The sequence below is a fragment of the Myxocyprinus asiaticus genome, chromosome 28 (genome assembly GCF_019703515.2).
Source record: "Myxocyprinus asiaticus isolate MX2 ecotype Aquarium Trade chromosome 28, UBuf_Myxa_2, whole genome shotgun sequence".
Classification (NCBI taxonomy): Eukaryota; Metazoa; Chordata; class Actinopteri; order Cypriniformes; family Catostomidae; genus Myxocyprinus; species Myxocyprinus asiaticus.
This window is the reverse complement of record NC_059371.1, coordinates 37,146,998-37,169,368: the sequence shown is the minus strand read 5'-3', so window position 1 is coordinate 37,169,368 and position 22,371 is coordinate 37,146,998. Positions and strand designations below refer to the sequence as shown.

The 22,371-nt window shown below is 35.4% G+C and overlaps 2 protein-coding genes across 2 annotated transcripts in view; both read left to right on the top strand.

Annotated features, from left to right (window-relative positions):
- Positions 1-7,366: 7,366 nt before the first annotated feature.
- Positions 7,367-13,633, top strand: LOC127418534 (uncharacterized). The gene is made up of 2 exons (XM_051659114.1): positions 7,367-8,199; positions 13,419-13,633. The coding sequence occupies exons 1-2, from the start codon at positions 7,803-7,805 to the stop codon at positions 13,631-13,633; spliced, it is 612 nt and encodes a 203-aa protein (XP_051515074.1). The 5' UTR covers positions 7,367-7,802.
- A 2,741-nt stretch (positions 13,634-16,374) lies between these two features.
- Positions 16,375-22,371, top strand: part of LOC127418750 (uncharacterized) — a 61,770-nt gene continuing 55,773 nt past the window's right edge. The window contains exons 1-6 of the mRNA XM_051659523.1: positions 16,375-16,491; positions 19,368-19,579; positions 19,686-19,848; positions 20,007-20,156; positions 20,526-20,686; positions 21,505-21,681. Coding sequence (XP_051515483.1) covers positions 16,440-16,491; positions 19,368-19,579; positions 19,686-19,848; positions 20,007-20,156; positions 20,526-20,686; positions 21,505-21,681 — 915 coding nt within the window. The 5' untranslated portion in view covers positions 16,375-16,439. The remainder of the gene's footprint in view (positions 16,492-19,367; positions 19,580-19,685; positions 19,849-20,006; positions 20,157-20,525; positions 20,687-21,504; positions 21,682-22,371) is intronic.

The window sequence follows — 22,371 nt, the reverse complement described above, 5'->3', positions numbered from 1 at the left end:
ATGTCCTCATCCCATCTCTTAATATATTGGATAAAATATGAAAATCTCAATTTTTAAAGTTGGTAATAGTTTTCCTTTATCACAAAAATATCACAGTTAAGTTATCATAAGGGTGAATTTTCAATAGTTTCCAAACTTTAGCTTAAGCGGATGATAGGATGCATTTTTTATTTAAAAATACATTTACAGGTTTTTTCCAATGTCCCCAACATCACTTTCCATCCTTTTAGTCTTTTGTAATATTCCTGTAACTCACAAAAGATAGATTCTTAAAGGAATGTTCTATGTATTAGCGTGATAAGTATCAGTGATTTATCAGCATTACAGCGCAAACCAGATTACAGGATTACCGGTTTACCGATGTGGTGTCATTATGACAACAATGTTGTTATGTTGGATAACTTTACACAAATAAGGTTATAAAGCAATTTTATAACATCAAAATAATGTCACCATGTATTATGTTTATGTCTTTTAGCTATACTTTTAAAACTATGCATATTTTAGCGTTTATGAACTGGAGACATTCACTTCTATTGTAAAAATCTATTTTTTTATTATTTATTTATTTTTTATTTTTTATATATAAATGAGGGAGTATAAATTATTTTATGTGGTAATCAACATTATACCTCTATTGCTGTTGACTGAGCTTAACTTGTATTGAAACTGGAACATTCCATTAAGGACATCTCCTCCATGAAGTGACATCATTTTTGGTGTGAAAACAACAGCACAAACATCAGAAATTATTAACAATTATTTGTTTGAATTATTGGATGTATAAAAAAAGGAGTGTTGATTCATGGTTATTTTCCCACTCAAATCTACAGGTGAATCTTAGAACATTGCCTCTTTCAGCCAAGCTTTAATAAATGGTCTTTTGATATTTATCATCAAACCTGCTACCAGGAAATCCATCATGTCTCGCTCAGACACGCCTCTCTCCACCGCGACAAAACCTGCTACCTTATTCAGCCCTGTGCACTGTGAGGTCACTGACTCCTGTCTTTTCATCTAGACACTCTTGTTGAAAGCTCTGATATGCACTTAATTGAGTCCAGTCCATCAGAGAAGGGGACAGACAGAGGCCAGCCAGCCCAAAGATGTGCAAAATATCACAGGAGGTAATTGACAAGTAACGACGGTGTGACCTCCTCCTCTGAGAAGCGAAAAGGCAGTGTGATGTATTTGAAAAGAAGAATTCTTGAGGTCAGTGATGGTGAACTCTTCAGCTAATGGTGGATTGTATCTAACATCAGTCACATGTTTTGGATGTGAAAGTGTTGATAGCTGAAAATGATAAAATACAGTCCTGCATGCTGATTGATCAATCCAGCCATGCTGAAACACACAATACACAATAAGAAGAGCTATGACATGAAACACCCAAGCGGCAGTAGCTATACTACTGCACAGCACCCATAAGCACAATTTCGAAAGAATACCTACAACAAATGTTCAGTGTCTTTACATATTGAAGATGAACACACTGGCAACAATTTTACTGTATCAATCCCAAATTCTTGGCCTAAATACAATTTCCAACATAGCCTTATGACTACTCCTATTCATTTGTACGAGATGGCAAAATCATAGGTTACCGTTCAACTAGGCTCGTACAAAAAGGTCCGACTTTTACTCCCATAGAGACCAATCAATCAACAAACAGAATTTCAAGTCAGTACAACACAGGCATAAACTTTTACCTAGCCTCCTATCCAACACCTTATTTTTAGAAAGAAAATATCTGTGAACAAACTTGGTTACTCATTCCATACAGTATTTTTTTACACAATACAAATGACTGATGTATATGTCAAAAACCTGTCAAACGCTTTTCAAGTCTCATACCAAACCCCAATGTTTGCTTTCTTCTGTGGTACACAAAATACATTTTCCTATTAAAATCACGGTTAGGTTTAGCGTTTAAAAGGTTAGACTTTATGGCTAGGTTTAGGTTTGAGTTATGGGTTAAACTTAGGAAAAAGTCTTAAAAACATTGTTCTTGGTTTGTTGGATATTTTTCTTTAGGGGAGTAAAAGTCATAGGTTTTTGTACGAGCCAACTCTTTTGATTTCACCATCTCATATTATTACAACTTCTCATAAGACTGGGCTGAAACATTCACTAATTGGAGTCCCTTTAAATGTGCAATGACCTTGTGGGTTTGAATCAGGAGTTGCCATTGAATCAGTCACAAATTTCAGGTGCTGGTCCTAAAAAATCAAGAACTCTGGATTTCAAAGAAAATTTAAAATTCAAGGATGCAGAAAAGGGGACAGTAAGAATCCTCCATTCATGCATCATTCATAAAAATCAGGCTCTTTCTTGGACTTGGAATGGGTTGTTTCTAAAACATACTATAAATCTCTTTCCTTTTCTTTTTTAAGTCCTTACTGAGAAATTCATTATCTCTAGGGAAGAAAAAGTGGTAAGCAGTTAGTGATCAGGTCATATTTGCCTTGTGAAGGTAAATCAGACTGGTATGGATGGCACTGAAAGGCTAAATAAAAACAATTTCTTAATTGGGATGGCTGCTTTGCTAAAATGGTCAATCCAACTGACAAGTGCCCAAAACCCCTCTAAAACCATCAAACTAGACCAGCCTAATCAGCTCTGTGGCCAACTAAGACCAGAAAACCTTCTTAGGCTGGTTTAAGATGTTTTCTTTTTTTTTTTTTTTTTTTTTTGCTGCAGGGTATACATAAATGAGGACCTACTTAGGTAGATTACATTCAATAAGAAGAGATTTTTCTATTGTATTGTAAAGGAAGCTGGTCAGACAGTACAAAGATGAATATCTCTCTCTCTCCAGCTGTAGGAGTCGTAAAGCACAGGTCAGCACACAGAGGATGTTTCCGCTCCGTCTCCTCGTCTCTTATCAGCGTGGGCTGAAGGATATCTCGAGACGTGATCAGAAAAGGGAACACGTGACTTTTGTGGTTTGCACGGATAGTTATTGATGGCATTTGGGGAGATAGCGGCATAATGGTTTATCTTGGTGGTTTTGAGGTCACGGACCACCGTTATTACCCTGCAAGCAATGGTGATTGTGTAGGAGAGACTGGGGCTAGACGTCTCACACTGAAAACCCTAATAAGTTAACTTTACTCAACTGAATGAGTAAACTCATTATCTCAATTAAATTAAGTAATGGTGTCTCCAAACATTGTGTTATCAAGTTTACTTAACTTGCCGTTCATATAGAATGAACTTTACTATGTAAGACAATTTAACTAGATGCAAGTAGACTTGCTCTTTAAATATTGTTGTTTCAACTTAATAATTCTAGTTGAATTGACTTAAATTTAGATCATACAATAACACAGCTTAAATTAAGAAGATAATAACCGATTCAAGGTCAGTCATTAATGTAATTCTCCACTGAAATGCATATAAACCTTTACTGCAGTTGCACATGCATAATGTGAACTGTAATAGACTTAGTCCAACTTGAGCAAAGAGAACACAGTTCACCCTAATGGTGTCATTACACGAAACAACTATTTGCAACAAAACAACATAAAAAATACTACAAAAGAGTTAAAACCTCTATAAATTCTCAATAACTATTTAAATGCCCCCTTTGACCAAGGAAACATAATTAAATAATTCAAACACATGGGATTTTGGGTATTCCTCATATCCTCAATTTTGTACTCAATCGTTTGAGTTATTAATGATTAAATACAAAGTAAATAGCATTCTGAGATTATATTCCTCTCACCACAATTGTACAGAGCGGTTATCTGAGTTACCATAGACTTTGTCAGTTCAAACCTGTCTGGCCATTCTCTGTTGACCTCTCTTATCAACAAGGCATTTCCATGCACAGAACTGCCGCTCACTGGATGTTTTTTGTTTTTAGCAGCATTCGGAGTAAATTCTAGAGACTGTTGTGTGTGAAAATCCCAGGAGATCAGCAGTTACAGAAATACTCAAACCAGCTCATCTGGCACCAACAATCATCCATGCGATTATCTAATCAACCAATCATGTGGCAGCAGTGCAGTGCATAAAATCATGATACTGGTCAGGAGCTTCAGTTAATGTTCACATCAACCATCAGAATGGGTAAAAAATGTGATCTCACTGATTTGAACCGTGGCATGATTGTTGGTGCCAGATGGGCTGGTCTGAGTATTTCTGTAACTGCTGATTTCCTGGGTAGGGTTGCACCAGCTGTGCGTAAGTTCTCACTTAAGTTGAGACGTAAAGTTCACACTAAGGGCTTAGTAACTACTAGTTAGTTTTTCTAAAAATCTTTGTGTTCAGCAGAAGAAAGTAAGTCATACATACACTGAAGTGCTCTGTAGTAGAGTTAAGTTGGATACAAGTGTCTGAAGTGCCAGGTGATCACCTAGGTTTGCTGACCTACTCCATACCATCGTTTGTGACTCCCTCTGCATCCTTGAAGCCTCAACCCACACCAAGGTACATGTGAACTCTCCTAACCAGCACCCTCTCATCCTATTTACCTCAACATGCCTTGATAGAACTCAATAAAAGATCTGTCAACTAAATGACAAAAAATATTTTATCAAATGATATGAGTCAACATTTATACTCATATTCATGTTGTTCCAAACCCAAATGACTGACTTTCTTCTGTGGGAGGAACTCAAAAGGTGACGTCAGGAATTATGATAGGGACTGACAGCCTCACTTTCATTTCAGCCTCATTAGCAGCATCTACATTTTACAATGTATTCTCATATTCCACAGAAGAAACAAAATAGTACGTTTAAAAAAAAACAAAAAAAAACACGAGGGTGAGTAAATGACAGAATTTTCATTTTTAAGTAAGTCAACCCAAGACAATGTTACGGTTTATTTACATTTTGTATTGCACTTTCATTTCAAGACATGACATTGTAACTTAAAAGAAATCTGGCACAACAGAAAAATAAAGAATCTCATATAACACATTTTAAAAGGTGTCCTATATTGGAGCTGGAACCACTGAGTTTTGGAGCAGGTGAGTCAAGTGCTCAAAGTTGATGGGCAGTGCACAGGGGAAACATCTGAAAAATATGGCAATAACCAATAACCAACTGTCAGAACATGAAGCTGTATTTATAAAGGAACCCCATAATAGTACCTCCTAAAACATTCACACAAAAGTGCTAAAATGCAAAATACTAATAAATATTACCTTACAACTGCTTTTATTAAATACATTTACATAATGTGAAACCAAATTATTGGCATAGCAGATATTGTATACTGTGTAATAAAGGGTATTAATTTATGGTTTGTGCTCCTAAGATCATCTAATATGATTCATGTTTTATAAAGACACTATCTGTACTATTGATCTTTTGTAGTGTCTAGTAGTGTGTCTGTCTGGATCTGCCATGTAAAATTAAGAGTAAAGGTTTTGACGACACATACATACATTTTCCATTATGTAGCTAGGAGTTTCAGTCAAGAAACTTGGTTAAAATTTAAATAGCAGACTCAAACAGTCAGCCAGGTTAGATATAAAGCTAATGATCAGGACACTCTACAAATGGGCAATTTTCAGCTGTCGACATTTAACAAGACAGTACAAGTTTATAACGGAGAGAAAATGATATGAACCTTAAGTCATAGTATTCCTTTGATGGTGTCCGTTTCTTTAAACGTTTGCGGCCTTGGCGCTTATCTGTGGCTGTGTCTCGTTTGGAAGGCTGCGTCCTCCTGAGGTCGCATTTGTCGGCCGCATACGTCATCGAGGCTGTCTCGTTTCAGAAAAGCGAGCAGGACACTCCGAATGCAACCTTCGAATGTGACCCTCTTTCACGGGAATTCAACGGAAATGAACATAATTTGTCTCAATAAAATTACGCCAATTTGCTCAAAATATGATGTTCAAACGCAAGTAATGTTAATTCCCAAGTTGAAGTACCTCAGTAGATGGGTGCAGAGTATATATGTATAATTATAGTAATATATGATTAAAATAAAAGTATTATAGACTAAAAGTACACCTGTAAAATCTATGTTCTTATCTCTCTATTTCATTATAACTCTCCTATTTACCTCATACATTCCCTTCCAAAAGGACTTTGTTCCCTTCTCACTCAAAGCGCTTGCGCTTGTTAAAGAGTGGCGTGCTGTCAAGGCAACCATGTTACGTTCTGTTTCCGTTTGTCCTCTGAAGGCCGTCTTGTTTAAACGAGACTTGTTTAAAGGAGGACGCTCGGTATACTGCAGCCTTCAAAGGACGCACCCTACCTAGTGCGCAGCCTTCAAAACAAGACACAGCCTGTATGTGCTCATGAGAGCGCTGTGACTCTGGTCCCACCTTGATAGTAAAACAAAGTGTGATTGGTTGACGATAGAACGTGCTACGATTGGGCCGTTATCTGACTGGCTTGAGTAGATGATGGGTGGAGTCCACCTATTTGTGGATTTGTGTGCAGGTCTTGACGCTAGATTTGTTTCAAAATTGACAAATGCGCGTAGCGATCCGCAAATGCACAGGAGACGATACACAACTAAATGCGTACGATTCACAAATGAATGCTGGACAGAGTTGCGTTTGTGAGTTAAAAAATATATATTTGTAAATAAATTTTTTTTAAATTTGCAAATCTCATTTTATTCATTTGTGAATTCACTTTATTTTTGTGAAACTCCTAACTTTTTATTTGTAAATCTCTTTCCATTTGTATGTTTATATGAAACAAAAATAACCCCATATTTGCCACTAGTTTGGAGCAGCGTCCTCACATTGCCTTGAACTGCCACACATCGCCTGAGAAAAGAATCCGAAAACCACACACACACACACACACACACACACACACACACAGAGTAAACACTAGGCAGACTCGCTGAGGCGACTGTCGTTACGATCTTGACCGTTGGCGCTGGTCGCGCTGACGCGCTCGTTTGAATTCTTCCCGCGTGCAAAAAAATTGGAGCTCTTGAAGAAATTTAAATGATGATGCGTTCGAGGTACAACGTTTGATCAGTTTGTGACGTGTGTGACGTGAAGGCTTCGACAGTAGTCAGCCGAGGGATATTATTTACTACTTCTAACGTCTTTTTTATGGAAGCGAATGACCGTCGAAAATGTCTTTACTGTGGAATACTTGGAGAGCCTCGTTGAATTTGAGAATGTTTTGAAGACGTATTAATTTAAGCGGCGTGTTTTACGTGTACACTCTGCTGAAGGATATTTATTACCCTTTAGGACTTTTTATTGACACCAAATAACCGTCGAAAATATCTTGTTTTAAGTGGAAATAGTTTGTGTGGAGAGCGTAATTGAATTTGGGAACGCAGCCTATTATTCTAAACGCAAGTTTGTTTTGTTGTTAACCTAAAAGTGTAATATAGAGCAACATTTTTAAGTTAATATACAGTTGTTTGGCGAGTCTCGCGCGATCGGTTCTTCAGCCTGTTTGCTGCGACATTTGACAACAATTGCTGATGGATATTTATTACGGTTATAGGAGTTTTATGGACGCAAATGATCGTCGCACAATCGTCATTATGCGGAAATACTTTACCGGAGAACATTATTGAATTTCGGAATGTTTTCAATAGAAAGAAACGTACTTATTTAAAGTATTTCGTTTAAATCATACATGCATGTATGATATGATTACAGATCATTTTAACGTATGGTTGTCATTTATTAGAACAGTAATCAAGGGCATAGACATTCCTTCCACAGCAGACAGACCATGCTGTATTATTGCCTGAGGAAACTGACATCCAAATTGGGGTAAACTGAACGGGACTTCAGCATTCGCCCGCTAGAGTAGAGTTGGTGATGCCGGAGGTCACTAGCGTCCTAAGGCATTATGTTTTTATGCAACACCACAGCTATCAAGGACTGGAGCTATTTTCTTTCTCACATCTTGCCTCTTGTCAATAAATCAGCTGGGTTTGTTCATCAGAGTATGGATCAGGTGGATGTGGTGACGAGCACCATGGTGACGGCTCTGGAGCCCGACCTGAGCGGGATGAGCGCCAGTCACCCGCCGCTCAACTCTAATCACACGTCCGGGATGGAGCATGTCTTCCAGTACTCGTACTCGGAGAATGACCTGCAGCACACGGACAACAGGACGCCGCCGAGGGACTCCATACCGCTGCCAAAGGCAGTGCTTTACCTGGTCATGGCCGCGCTGGTGGTGGTTGCAGTGGTGTACGCGATCGTGGGCCACCTGGTGAAGGATCTCGTTCACGAATGTGTGGGTTAGTGTTAAATAGACTCATGTTGTAGACTCTTGAGAAAGTATACCTCTTGTCTCCATTCATTCGTTCGTTCGTTCATTCATTCATTCATCCATTCACTCATTCATTCATTCATTCATGTTATTAGAGATTTAGATCTCATCTGTTTACCTATTCTAAATGTCTTATTAACCAATATTGTAACACCACAATGAAGACTATGGTCATTTTAATGTGGAAAAACAAATTGTATGAGTGTGTGTTGTTAAAGTGCTATTACTTTTGTTAGGTCCTTGATGGAGTACACCACTGTCTGCATCAGTACTGACATGAAGCAATGTTTCAACTCTGAAAAACACCTAGCCCATCCATCCATCCATCCATCCATCGTTCTTTTCTTTATTCATTTTATTTGAAAACATGGTGTAGCCTATTTAGATGTCACTACACTATATCAAGTGAAAATGTGCATTTGCTACTATTTAAGGAGCTGTTTCTACCTGATCTGACATGCACCGTAAACCCGAATAAGTTAATAAATTCCAAATTTAAGTAAGTGGAACTGTCAGGTTTTGATTTTGTACTACTTATGCATGCTAATTGCTCTTAACTTGAACAATTGAGTAAACTAACTCATACATTTTGATGGCACATAACTTTAAAACATTTTTCCAACACTAATCAGTTATTTCCATCACTTTATTCACCCAAGTTAAGCCTGACTAGTGACTTGCTTAATAATGGATAAAGCAGTAAGTAAGATATACATTTGCTATCGGCCCTCAACCTAAGCTCATGCTCCACTCTTCACCGTAATGGAAACCCCCAAAACGCCAACATAACTGAAACTCTTCTAAATGGCAACATAACAAAACATTAAACACAAACAAGTTAACCCCTTTGCATTCATGTTGCAAAAACACATAAAGTAACATTTCATTTTAACATTTACTTTCCCTATCGAGTCCCATGCAAAGCATGCTGGGAACAAGAAATCCCCTGCCCAATTTGAGTTTACCAAAAAAAAAAAAAAAAAAATGTCCATTAAACTCAAAACAGTAAAACAGTTCAGGTTACTTAAAAGGTGTCAGTTTCAAACTCAAAAGAAAGGGAAAGTTCTAAATATTCATCAAGATTAATTTATTTGAACTCATTTCAATAATTATTTTTTTTCCCAACTCAATACAGTTAATTACTTTAAGCACTGGGGTTTACAGTGTGTAAGAATTACTTTTGTTGTTGTAACTTAAAGGAATAGTTCACCCAAAAATGAAAATTCTCCATTGCATATATATATATATATAACTTTCTTTCTTCTGCAGAAAACAAATGAAGATTTTTGAAGAATATCTCAGCTCTGTAGGTCCATACAATGTGAATGGATTGTACTTTGAAGCGCCAAAAAGCACATAAAGGCAGCATAAAAGTAATCCATACGGTGGTTAAAGAAGATCCATGTCTTCTGAAGCGATCTAATTGATTCTGGGTGAGAACAGACCAAATATATATATATATATATATATATATATATATATATATATATATTTTTTTTTTTTTTTTTTTTTACTCTACATCTTGCCATTGCAGCCTCTAGGCACAATCATGATTTCATGATCATGAGCTTGATTGTGTTTCCTAGTGCTTGTCGCATGTGCAGAGCACTAGATGGTGTTAGGAAGTGCAATCGAGCTTGAAATCGCCAAGGAGACTGCTGATATCAATATTTATAGTGAGAAAGGAATTATATTTTGGTCTGTTCTCACCTATAATTGGATTCAATTGAATCGATTTAGAAGACATGGATTAAAACACTGGAGTCTTATGGATTACTTTTATGATGCATTTCTGTGCTTTTTGGAGCTTGTATGTTAATGTAGTAGTGCAAAGCACAATTAGCAATTTTCCTGAGAAAGAGGTCATTGCGCTAATACGTTTCAGAACATGTCTAATCTTGGCGCAAATACTAAACTCAGTTCCTGCATTTGCAGTTCAGGGACTCCACCAGCAGGTGATATTAAAGAGCTATCGATCACTTTTAATACTAGACATGATTCGTGTATCAGTCAATCAATATGATTAATAATAATAATAATAAGTTTATTTTGTATAGCACCTTTCCAAAGTTCAAGGATGCTGTACAGACATAAAACATTAAACAGATATATATTACAAAACAATGAACAATAGGAGAGAAGTTTAGCATATTTCAAGCGGGTGAGAGAGGCTGATAGAGAACATTCAACACATACTGTCCGGAGCAGCGCAGGCAACAAATAGAGCAGGGGATGCATTGCATACTGTACAGCCCATTTACACTACCAAATTATAATGATTGAGCTGTCTTGATTTATATCTATGTTGCCAGGAAATGAAATATACAATAGGACGCTGATGATGCAATAATCGGAGAAAAACCTCAGAATGAAATTGCAATTGCACTTGATTTTAGGGCTTGAAAGCAAAAGTGTGAAGCTTTAATTTGATAAAAGCACTTAGATTAATTCTGTTCAAACTTGGGTAGGGTTAAGAATCGATTTTATCACATAAAAATAATCTTAACATTGCTATAATTTTGAAAAGGTTTATGGATTGGCCCCATTCCCTTCCATTGTTAGAGCTTCACTTTTTGTTTTGTTTTTTTTTTTAAATAAAAGGAGGGACAATTCAAATTGAGTTTTGTGGTAATCAACATTATGCCAAAAATGCTGTCAGTTGAACTTGTATTGAACTCTTAATATTCCTTTAAAATGACAGAATCAGCCTGACTGCATTAAGTTACCTCAACCAAAGTAATCTTAAAGGGTCAGATCACGAAGTTACTTTGAAGTAACTGCACATTGTCACTTTTTACAGTGTGTATTCTTTATATAAAGCGCAATATCGAAAATGTCAGACAAACCAAAGTACAGTACCAAAGTAAAAGCATGTCATCTCTGCTGTTTGTCTTTCGCAAATATCAGGGCTGAGCATCCGGAAAGGGTCAAGAAAACAGAATTACATAAAAATTTTCCACAGCCCCTCACTTCTGTTTTTCAAAGACCTTGATGTTTACCTGAAGCGATGTAGCAGGCAGGACACGCACACACACACACACACACACACACACAGAAGAAGCAAAGAGTGCAGCACTCAACAGTACCTAAGAGATTTCTCCAAAAGCCCTGGTTACACCAAGCACTCTTGCTCCCTGCTTGTACTGTAGATGGTGTTCTGTGCATTTGGGGAAGTCATGGGAGGTGTAAATGTGAAGATCATCTTCCTAGTGAGATTCCCTCGGTACCATTTCTTTCACCATAGCCGAACAGAAAGCAAGCTCTCTCTCTCTCTCTCTCTCTCTCAACTCTCTCTCTCTCTCTCTCTCTCTCTCTCGTTCTCTCTCTGTCTCTCTTTATCCTAGTAAAAGATCATTGTGACTCTACTAGTAAAACATGTTCTTTAGTGTCCGTTACATCTTTGGCAAACATCACTATACCATCTCTAACATCCTCATAATTTTTTCAAGTTTTTCAAAACTGTTACTTTTATAAGTGATGGGACTTATAAATGACTTATGGGACTCATGGCAGGCTATAAAACAGGCAGGAAATTTTTTTATGAAATGATTCTCATGAAAACATTTCACCCCAGAATAAAATGGAAAAGAAATCTTACAGTAAAAATACTGTAATACAATGATTTTACATTACTGATAAAAAATAAATAAATAAAAATAACAACTTAAATGCAGTACAACAAATGTTACCATGATGAGGGCCTATGAATACTATGCAATTTAAAAAATATATAACATTATGTTTTTGCATTATAGGAATGAGAATGGGGGAAATTTGCTTGTAATTAAAATAGTCATAATGCAAAAAATTCTAATGGTCCTAAAAATATGCTTAATTTTATCTAAGTATAAATTCTTATTCTTTTCATTTTAATTTTTATCAAAACTAAAAATTTACCTTAGGTTATGTGAGATTCATCCAGCTTTCTTAAAGAATGATTCAAATAATTACTTTCTTATCAGCTTAACATTAAACCTTTTCAACATCTTTAAACCAAACCTGTTAATTAAGTCATGGACTATTATAACTCGATATTTGTCTTTGAATAATAATGTGTAGAATGTGTGAATAATTATTGCATTGGGTGACTCTGTAAGTCAAAATGTCTTACTTGTCATATGTTGTCGTAGAATGATGTGACATTTTTTGCAAAATGATATTAAGTGGTTCATTACACATATCGTGGAAGTTCTGTGGTGAAATTTCAACTGAGTGACACTAAAAGCGAGTTGCATTTCCACCCAAACAGAAGAGGCTTTATCGAGTTTAAATCAACAAAACTGACCTCCATACACTAAACCTTGAACCTAAACCTCACCAATAGTGTAATAAATTAGATGTGAGATGAAAAGTTCAGTTGCTGAAGAAATCACATCATTTTGTAGTTATGTAATGCAAACTTTAAAAGGTATTGCCTTATAAATCAGTCCTTATAACACTAGTAAAAGTGTTTAGATGTCATAAAACAGCATTGTGTGAAGAACAGGAAGCTGTGCAGAGAGCTGTTTCCATCGCTTTGCAATTGCCCAAGAGAGAGACAGATTACATCGACACTTGTTTGCTCTTCCTTGCATTCCCGAATGTCATCCTCGAATTTTGCAACCTGAATTTCTCAACCCATATTTAACAACCTGAATATTGAGACATGAAATCCACCACTTGAATAATTCAAATTTGAATTTCACAACCCAAATTTCTATGAGGTGAATTCACACAAAATATTTTCAAATATTTAAAATGAACAGCAACATTTTTCAATAACATCAAATTACACTCGGTCTTTTTTCAAGATCATGAATTCTAAAGGCTTTTTCAAATTCAAGATCCGGTGATATTAATCTGACGCCATAGTCACTGTCCAGACAGATTCGTAACTGAATAATGCCGTGGTTCTCAACCTTTGTAACTCAAAGGTCCACCATTGTCCAAGACAATATTCAAGGGTCCCCCAATACAGGCAGTAATATTTTATCTTGCATTTCTACGGCAGTGACAGCAGAGGTGCTAGTGTTGAAACGTCCCCGATAAATAACTTTTCATCATCTTGCGGCCTCTTTAAAAGTTTGCTGTAACCTGAGTTTAGTGCCAGCAGACTTTTCCTCACCTTTGAGCACATATTGGCATAAAATGAGGTGCTTTGGATTTAGCATGTCCGCATAGTAACAATCAACCTTTGTCTTTCACCAGAGTGGGTGTTTGGGCCACGTTCAGACAATCGGAGGAGCAAGAGTGAGGTAAACTGCATCAGCATGAATGAAATGAACGAACTGTCTCGTCCAGTGGACACACACTGCATCACTTACAATCACTCCGTCTCCACGAGCACTATTAAGCCAGAAGAACTGGTGGTGACCATCGATGAAACCTCGCAGATACCTCGTGAAGGTCACAGTGGAACCTAAACTTAAGAAAAATAGCCACTATTTTAATTCAACCCTTTATGATGAGGAGAAAAGTGGGTTTAATTCAGTTTGATCGGCATCTGTAACACTGAGAGCCGTCACAATGAAGTCACATGACCTTAGGTGGAGGACTTAACCAGGGATGAGTAAAGGTGAAGAATCTGGGAGACTTTAAAAAGAATGGAATCATTTACAAATGAAGTAAATGACACTCTTAAAACTCTTAATCAGAGTGCTATGTGAGACTATATTTTAAAAATGGATGTGAACCATAGAAAGACAAGACATTTCTTTATTAATCATGGCTGTCTTATTACACAATATTTTTCTTGTTTTGTGGAGACATGCACTGTGAATCTAGAATAGTATTCTGCTGTTGTTGTTTATATACTTTCCCTTCTATGTTTTTATTTGTAATAATTTCAAGAATGTAATTTTTTACCCAAACATTTTCCTCAATTTTTGCAGTGTTTGCAATTAGTCACAACTGCTTTCAGGTTTTCTGCAATTGACTATGCGACTTGACAGAAAGGATTATATATATATATATATATATATACACACACACACACACACACACAAATAGTTCATCCACACTGGCAAACAAACAAACAGCAACAGTGCTTTGTTTTTATCTGAAGCAGTGTTACCAAAATCTGTGTGTTTTATTTCAGAGATAAACACTACACAAACACTACTTACTGATAAAAAAAATCTTTAAATAATATTAATAAAAACACCAGTTAAAGGAATAGTTCACCCCAAAATGAAAATTCTCTCATCATTTACTCACCCTCATACCATCCCAGATGTATATGACTTTCTGTCACGATGAAGATTCACAACACAAATGAAGAGTGCAAGTGAATGAGTACCAAAATTTTGAAGCTCCAAAAGCATATAAAGGCATAAAAGTGATCCATACGACTCCAGTTGTAAAATCCATGACTTCAGAAGAGATGTGATAGGTGTGGGTAAGAAACAGATCAATATTTAAGTCTTTTTTACTATCAACCTCCACTTTCATATTCTTCTTTTGTTTTTGGTGATTCAAATTCTTTGCGCATATCGCCACCAACTGGGCAGGGAGGAGAATTTATAGTAAAAAAGGATTTAAATATTGATCTGTTTTTCACCCACACCTATCATATTGCTTCTGAAGACATTGATTAAACCACTGGAGTCTTATGAATACTTTTATGCTGCCTTTATGTGCTTTTTTGAGCTACAAAATTTTGGTCACCATTTACTTGCATACTATGGGAGAGCTGAACTATTTTTCTAAAAATCTTCATTATGTTCAGCAGAAGAAAGAAAGTCATACACATTTGGGATGGCATGAGGCTGAGTAAATGATGAGAGAATTTTCATTTTTGGTGAACTATGCCTTTAAATAGACTTATAAATGATATTTGATAATTTAGTGTATGTTATGTGTTGACATAAAAATACAAAGTTTCCTCTGTTTACTTCACAACTAAGGGCTATAAGTTCAGGTCTTGTGGTTTAGTAGTTTTTTTTGTCTCAGTTGTCAAAACAGAGCTTTTTGAAATGAGCATCACATTTTTAAACACTCAGAAAATCTGAATGGACAGAATAGATTTGCAAATTCAAAATGGACTAAAAGGGACCGTTTTGAAAATTGGAAGAATACTCTTCTCAGCTGTTATAAACAGACATAAAAGGGCAAAAAATAGTTACATTTATATATATTTATGTTAATATAAGCATAAATGTAAGCGACTTAAAGTGCATTCAAGACACATTTTGTGTGGTTCCTGGGAACTGATCTCATGACTTGGGTGTTGACAGCACCTTGCTGTTCAGATTGAGTAAAAAGTATTTCAGAATGATGGAATGCTGAGACTTGATGTAGTTTGTGCTCTGTTAACTTCCCCTGATCTCTGTCTTTAATTTTTAACAATAAAGATTAAAAAATATATATGAATATATATTGGCAATTGACCCAGTTATTCCTAATATACTACAAATTTTCTTTTTTTAAACCTATGTTGCCAAAGTGTAATTGTTATGTCAGAACTCACATATACAATACATAATGCAAAAAAAAAAAACAAAAAAACATTGTAATCCATGTTTGGACAGGTTAAGTTATTCACCATCATGTAACAATAACAGAATAAAAAAATAAAATAAAAATAAAAAACTTGCAGAAAAACACAATGAATAGCCTGTTTTTCCTGTTATTCCTTTCATGTTCTGCATACACAAACTCTACAAAAAGTCACCTTAATAAATGTCTGCCAATGTCAAATATATATATATATAGATAGATAGATAGATAGATGATATATATACGTGTATATAGATAGATAGATAGATAGATAGATAGATAGATAGATAGATAGATGATATATATACGTATATATATATATATATTATCACTGGGAATATTATATAAGATTTATAGAAATAACATATAAAATATCTGTATTAGTTATAAATTGCTTTTTTATTTAAGAATTCAATTTAAAAGCATTTTTGCAGAGTGATGGTCTCTGAACTATTCGACTGTTGCTATTATTTACAAGTTAGTTTACACAGATGTCTCAAAACCGAGTGAGCTACCTACCTAGACAACTCTTTTGGACATCATACCTAGACAACTCTTTTGGGCATCATAGGCGCGTTTGGACCGTTCCAAGAGCCTCTATTTTGCTCATAAATGCAGCTGACTTCTTAGTGGGCGGGGCCAAAGGTGGGCTAGGTATGACGTTACAACAAAAACAACGTTACGCAGTTCCGTACAGAGTGAAACGCTTGCAATTTTTAGCAGTCCATTTTAATGTTAACATATTTTTACCTTCTTATTTCTTTGATAAAGAAATTGCATTCACGTAAGTATACATATCCCAACTTATTTCTCTAAAACGTATACGATCTTGTGACAATGACTGACTACTTGATGGTGCTTCTGTTGTTGTTCTGTGAACTCGGCCAGGGGGTGAAGTCTGAACTTGCACTTCTTTTTCTGACATTGCTGCTGTGTGTTCTACTGTCTTTTAGGGCTGTTTAGAACGCAGGTGTCTCGAGACGCTCGTTTTTAAAAGTTGACGTTCTGTTTTACTTGTCACGACGTTAGTCTCATTTTTATTGGATCTTCCATTCGATGAAAGTGAAGGGTTACTGAGACCGTCATTCCAATCAACATCTTTAGTGTTTCACGGAAGAAAGAAAGTGGGTTTGGAACAATGTGATGGCAGAATTTTCATTTTTAGGTTAACTATTCCTTTAAAAACATCTAAAAAAATTAAAACCACTTAAAAAAAACAAAAAAAACAACAACTGACAGCAACAGTTGCCTGATGACAATAATGTAATCACTGAATCTAGGCCACTGCCACCCCATCCATATCAGGTACATTAGATGTGGTGTCATAAAAATTAATGACTGACAACAGTATGCATTTACAAGATAAAAAGTGTAATATAATGTCTTGCACAAATAATTGTTTTTCAGGTCTGGGTTCCTCTGTGAGACCTGTATGATAATTTAGAGTATTTTCCCTCTGACATTTAACATACCCATGTCCTAGTTTTAAATGCAGTGTTTGAAAATGCAGGATTATTATTCATGACTAGCCTGTTATACACTCACTTATGCTCGAGATATGGGACAAAAAATGTCCTGGAATTCTTCCTGCCGTCTGTTTTGAAAATAGCAACATTTCCATATTGAAATTAATCAGAGATGATCACTAGAATGATTTTAGCATAAATAGATATTTCTCTTAATTTTAATAAAAATGATGAACACAATTCAATACTTCATACATTCTTTCAGTACATTCTTTCCTCCACGGAACAAAGCGAAGATGTTTTGAAGTATGGATGAAGTGTTTTTGTCCATTCAATGTAAATCAATGGGGTCCAAAACTTTCAAACTCCAAAAAGAACGTAAAGGCAGCATACAGATAATCCATAAAATCTGAGTAATTTAATCCATGTCTTCTGAAGAAATACGATCAATTTCAGGTGAGTAACAAACCAAACATTTAGTCTTTAATCACTATAAATCTTAAAGGGGTAGTTCACCCAAAAATGAAAATTCTCTCATCATTTACTCACCCTCATGCCATCCCAGATGCCTATGAAATTCTTTCTTCAGCAAAACACAAACAAAGATTTTTAGAGGAATATCTAAGCTCTGTAGGTCCTTATAATGCAAGTAAATGGTGATCAGACCTTTGTAGCTCCAAAAATCACAAAGGAAATATAAAAGTAATCCATGAGACTTTTTAGATCCATGTCTTCAGGAGCAATGTAATAGGTGTGGGTGAGAAACAGAACAATATTTAAGTCCTTTTTACTCTAAATCTCCATTTTTAGATGTGAAAGTGAAACTAAACAGGCACCACATGTCACTTTCATATTTAAAAGTGAAAGTGGAGATTTAGAGTAAAAAGGACTTAAATATTTATCTGTTTTTCATCCACACCTATTATATCGCTTCTGAAGATATGGGTTTAACAACTGGAGTCTCATGGATTACATCTATGTTTCCTTTATGTGATTTTTGGAGCTACAAAGGTCTGATCACCATTCACTTGCATTGTATGGACCTACAGAGCTGAAATATTCCTCTAAAAATCTTTGTTTGTGTTCTGCAGAAGAAAGTAAGTCATACACATATGGGATGGCATGAGGGTGAGTAAATGATGAGAGAATTTAAAATTTTGCATGAACTATCCCTTTAACACCTGGAACACAGTGCAGATTTTAAGATGGTGATTCTTTGACACTGCATGCGGTTGTCAGGTACTCATTCCTGGTATGTGTGTGTGTGTGTGTGTGTGTGTGTGTGTGTGTGTGTGTATATATATATATATATATATATATATATATATATATATATATATATATATTTATATTTACATCAATAAGACATTGCATTTTCACTTTCTAGTTTTTATCATCAACCTTTTGGTGGCTGCTATACATCCCAAAGTATCCCAAACACTCAACCCATCAAGATTTATAGTAAATAAGTGTTAAAGTTTGCTCTGTTTCACACCCAAAGTGATTGTACCACTTCAGAAGACATGGATTAAACCACTCAAGTCATATGGGTAACTTTTATGCTGCCTTTATGTCCTTTTTTGAGCTTGAAAGTTTTGGACCCTATTGACATTGAACAAAAATGCCTCAAACATTCTTCAAGATATCTTGAAATAAAATTCATACAAGTTTGGGATGGCATGGGGGTGAGTAAATTATGAGGGAATTATCCTTTTTAGATTAACTATCCCTTTAAAAATACTACTTTTTGTCATCACTGTCAGAAATTTATGAAAACATTTAAAACATCAGGCAATATCAAAGTCATTCTTCATCCTAACGCCCTAGACAAATTGTTTTTAATTTTTATTATTTTTATTTTAGGTAATCCATTTTGTATTTCCTGCATCACAACAATGATTTGTCAGCATTCATTATCCAAATTGTAAAGAAATTGTATGGGATTTTTAGATAGTTTACCTCTTTGTAAGTGCGTCCTTAGTCGCTAGTGACATCAGAAAAACTAAATAGCTTTTGCATTTAATGTGTGATATACAAAGTATGTTTAATTGTCAAAATGGAGCTGACAGCATTTTAAATGTTCTTTATAGATCTTTTGACCTTCTCACCTCAACAGTAGATTTTAAGGAGTAATGCTGCAAATGTAAAGTTCTTCACATGTGTAACAGTTTTGTAATGGCTTCTTTTGTATCAGCAAGAATGACTTCAGTATTGCAAGCGTTATCTCACCTGATTGGCCAGTGGATGGATGTACAAGGAATTTTGATATTTCTGAGTGTGCTGCTTTTGGTGAAACATCTGTGTGATGTTTGTTCAAAGAACATGCCGCCTGGTCCCTTCCCTCTGCCTTTCATTGGAAACATTTTGAATTTAGGCTTTAAAGATCCACTGGGTTCCTTCCAAAGGGTAAGTGTTTGTGTTTGGACTTACACTAACTTTCAGGTGATCGTGCTAATGCAAGTATGTTAAACGATTCTGTGTGCATTTATAACGTGAATATGCTGTTTGTCAGATTGCTGAGCGGTATGGAGGGGTGTGCACAATATATTTTGGAGACAAACCTTTAATACTGCTCACTGGATACAAGACTTTCAAAGAGGCATTTGTGGAGCAGGCGGACGTCTTCACTGACCGGCCGTACTTCCCTTTAAATGACAAGCTTAGTAAAGGGAAAGGTACAAACACATCGGGCTATACCGCACCCATCACACCATCCTGTTAGATTTCGAACTGCAGATACTACTGACAAAGTCTTAGATTTTTTATCTTATAGGGATGAATTCATCATTTACCTAAGAGTTTTACCGTTGTCTACTTCAACCTGTCTGTTTAGGTCTGATCATGTCTAATGGACACATGTGGCGTCAACAAAGGCGTTTTGCTGTGTCGACACTGAAGTATTTTGGTGTGGGGAAGAAAATTCTAGAAAACTCCATTCTGCAGGAGTGTCGCTTTCTCTGTGACACTGTGCACACTGAACACGGTCAGTGAGCATCATTTTAGTGCCAAACAACAAATTTCTCTTTACAAGCAGGATTTGCTGTCAATATATTACAAAAAAAAAAAAAAAAAAAATTGCTAATTGATTGAAATGCATCATTTTTTATCAGACATGTATGCAATACATTCTGTCCTCTACAGGCCACAAATTGAATGTACAATGTCTTTTTAAAGATCAAAATTGTTTACAGCCACATGAAGGCTGATCTTTTCTCTCTTTTTTTTAAAATAAATTAACATATTCTAGAAAGGATAAAGTGCTGTTACCTGATGTTTAAAATCTTGTGCAGGTTGTTTTTAATGTTCTCAAATCTCACAACTCTTTTTTTTTTTTTTTGTTGTTGTTTTCTAGGTCTGCCCTTTAATCCTCACCATCTTTTGACCAATGCAGTGGCTAATATAATCAGTGGCTTGGTGTTTGGCCACAGGTTTGAGTATGGTGACCATAAATTCCATTTGATGCAGCATTATATTGATGACATCTTACAGCTTCCTCTCTCTAACTGTGGTCGGGTATGAAGCCAGCACACTATTACAATAACAAGCTTTATTGTAAATGAATGCATCTGTCAAGTTCAAACTAAGGTTGCTGCTTTAAAACGAAGAATTTAAAATGATTGTTGCTTTTTAATTGTAGAAAAATTAATTTATTTATCAATTACCCATTGTGTCAGTTTAGCTGATTCAGATTTTGCGCTGAAATTAAATTTACATTTGAACATCACACACACAACTAGTAAATAACAAATTAAAATACTATAAATGTAAATAAAAAAAGAATGTTCAGTAGTTATTGACCTAAACTTGGTGGACTGACAATTCGGCTAAAGACTATAATTTATGGCATGATTTTTAATATCGTTATTCATTATAATTCCACAATTAGCTTGATTATTATCAAAAAAAAAATTACAGCATCATTTGCTGTAAAGCTGCTTTGAAATTATGTGTGTTGTGAAAAGCGCTATACAAATATTTGACAATAGAGATAGGCCGATAATCGGTTTGACCGATATTTATTTATATTTACCGATACGCTCACTTTTCTACTTAATTGGTTATCGGTTCTTTAGTTTTAATATATCAGAAAGCTGAAATAAAAATAATTATAACAAATTGCATATCGGTTATCGGACACTTAAAATAATCTGTATCGGTATCTGCTATAAATAAAGCAATATCGTCATTCTCTAATTGACAGGTGCTAAATTAAAGCATCAGTTTTTAATTCTGGGTATTGTAGTGTTTATTGTATTGAGAACGTTGCAAGATGTTTCAAGAAACTAAAGGTTTTTGTTTTTCTTATTTATTTTTTTTCTTTGTCTCTACAGTTATATAATCAGTTTCCCAAACTGATGTCCTTGCTTCCAGGACAGCACCAGACTGCATTTGCCAGCATGTCTAAACTTCAGCCCTTTATGCATGAGGAAATCAACAAACACAAGGAGGAGAGAGACCCCTCCAATCCCAGAGACTACATTGACTGTTATCTGGATGAAATTGAGAAGGTAGTCTTAGGATGTTCTCATAAGTGTTTTTTTTTTTTTGAGGGCTCAATTAACAGTCATGACAGGCCTTTATAGATTTTGCAACCTTCTTTATAAATAATCATGTTTTCACATGTAAGACTCAATGAAAACAACTAGAAAACAACTGCAAGTCACAAAGATCCTTGGCGTGGACTTCTCAATAGAATCCGTTGAGCTGTTAGCACCACCTCGTGGTTTAGACAGGCATGGAAATAGTTCCAGAAGAAAAAGTTGAAAAAGTTCTCAACCAAATATTCCCTTTATACACAAATAACACATATATCTGCCCATCAGCATATATGAAATCTAAAAAAAACTACATTTATGATAGGAGACTTACTGTCTTAATGTAAAAAAAAACAAAAAAACAAATACAAATCATAAAAAAAATGATCTCATGATGATCTCAACAATACAGATTTCATTTTTAAATACATTCCATGTGACAATACTGTGGAGGGCCAAATTATTCAAAATTAAATCATGAAAGAAATATTGAAATAGTGAAATAAATCACTAAATATGTAATGAAATCGATAAAAGCTATAAAATTATCAAATCACTCATTAAATCACTAAATATATCAGTAAATGTCCCTTGTATTTCATTTTAACACTAGATAAAGTTTTCATTTAACCCTGTAAAGCCTGACATATGAAAGAATTGTCA

Bases quoted from the DNA above. Each gene is read 5' to 3' on its own strand.
- LOC127418534 (XM_051659114.1), top strand. From the start codon at position 7,803: ATGTTTTTATGCAACACCACAGCTATCAAGGACTGGAGCTATTTTCTT. The intron at 8,200-13,418 runs GTTAGTGTTAAA...GTCTTTCACCAG, and splicing joins TCTCGTTCACGAATGTGTGG to AGTGGGTGTTTGGGCCACGT.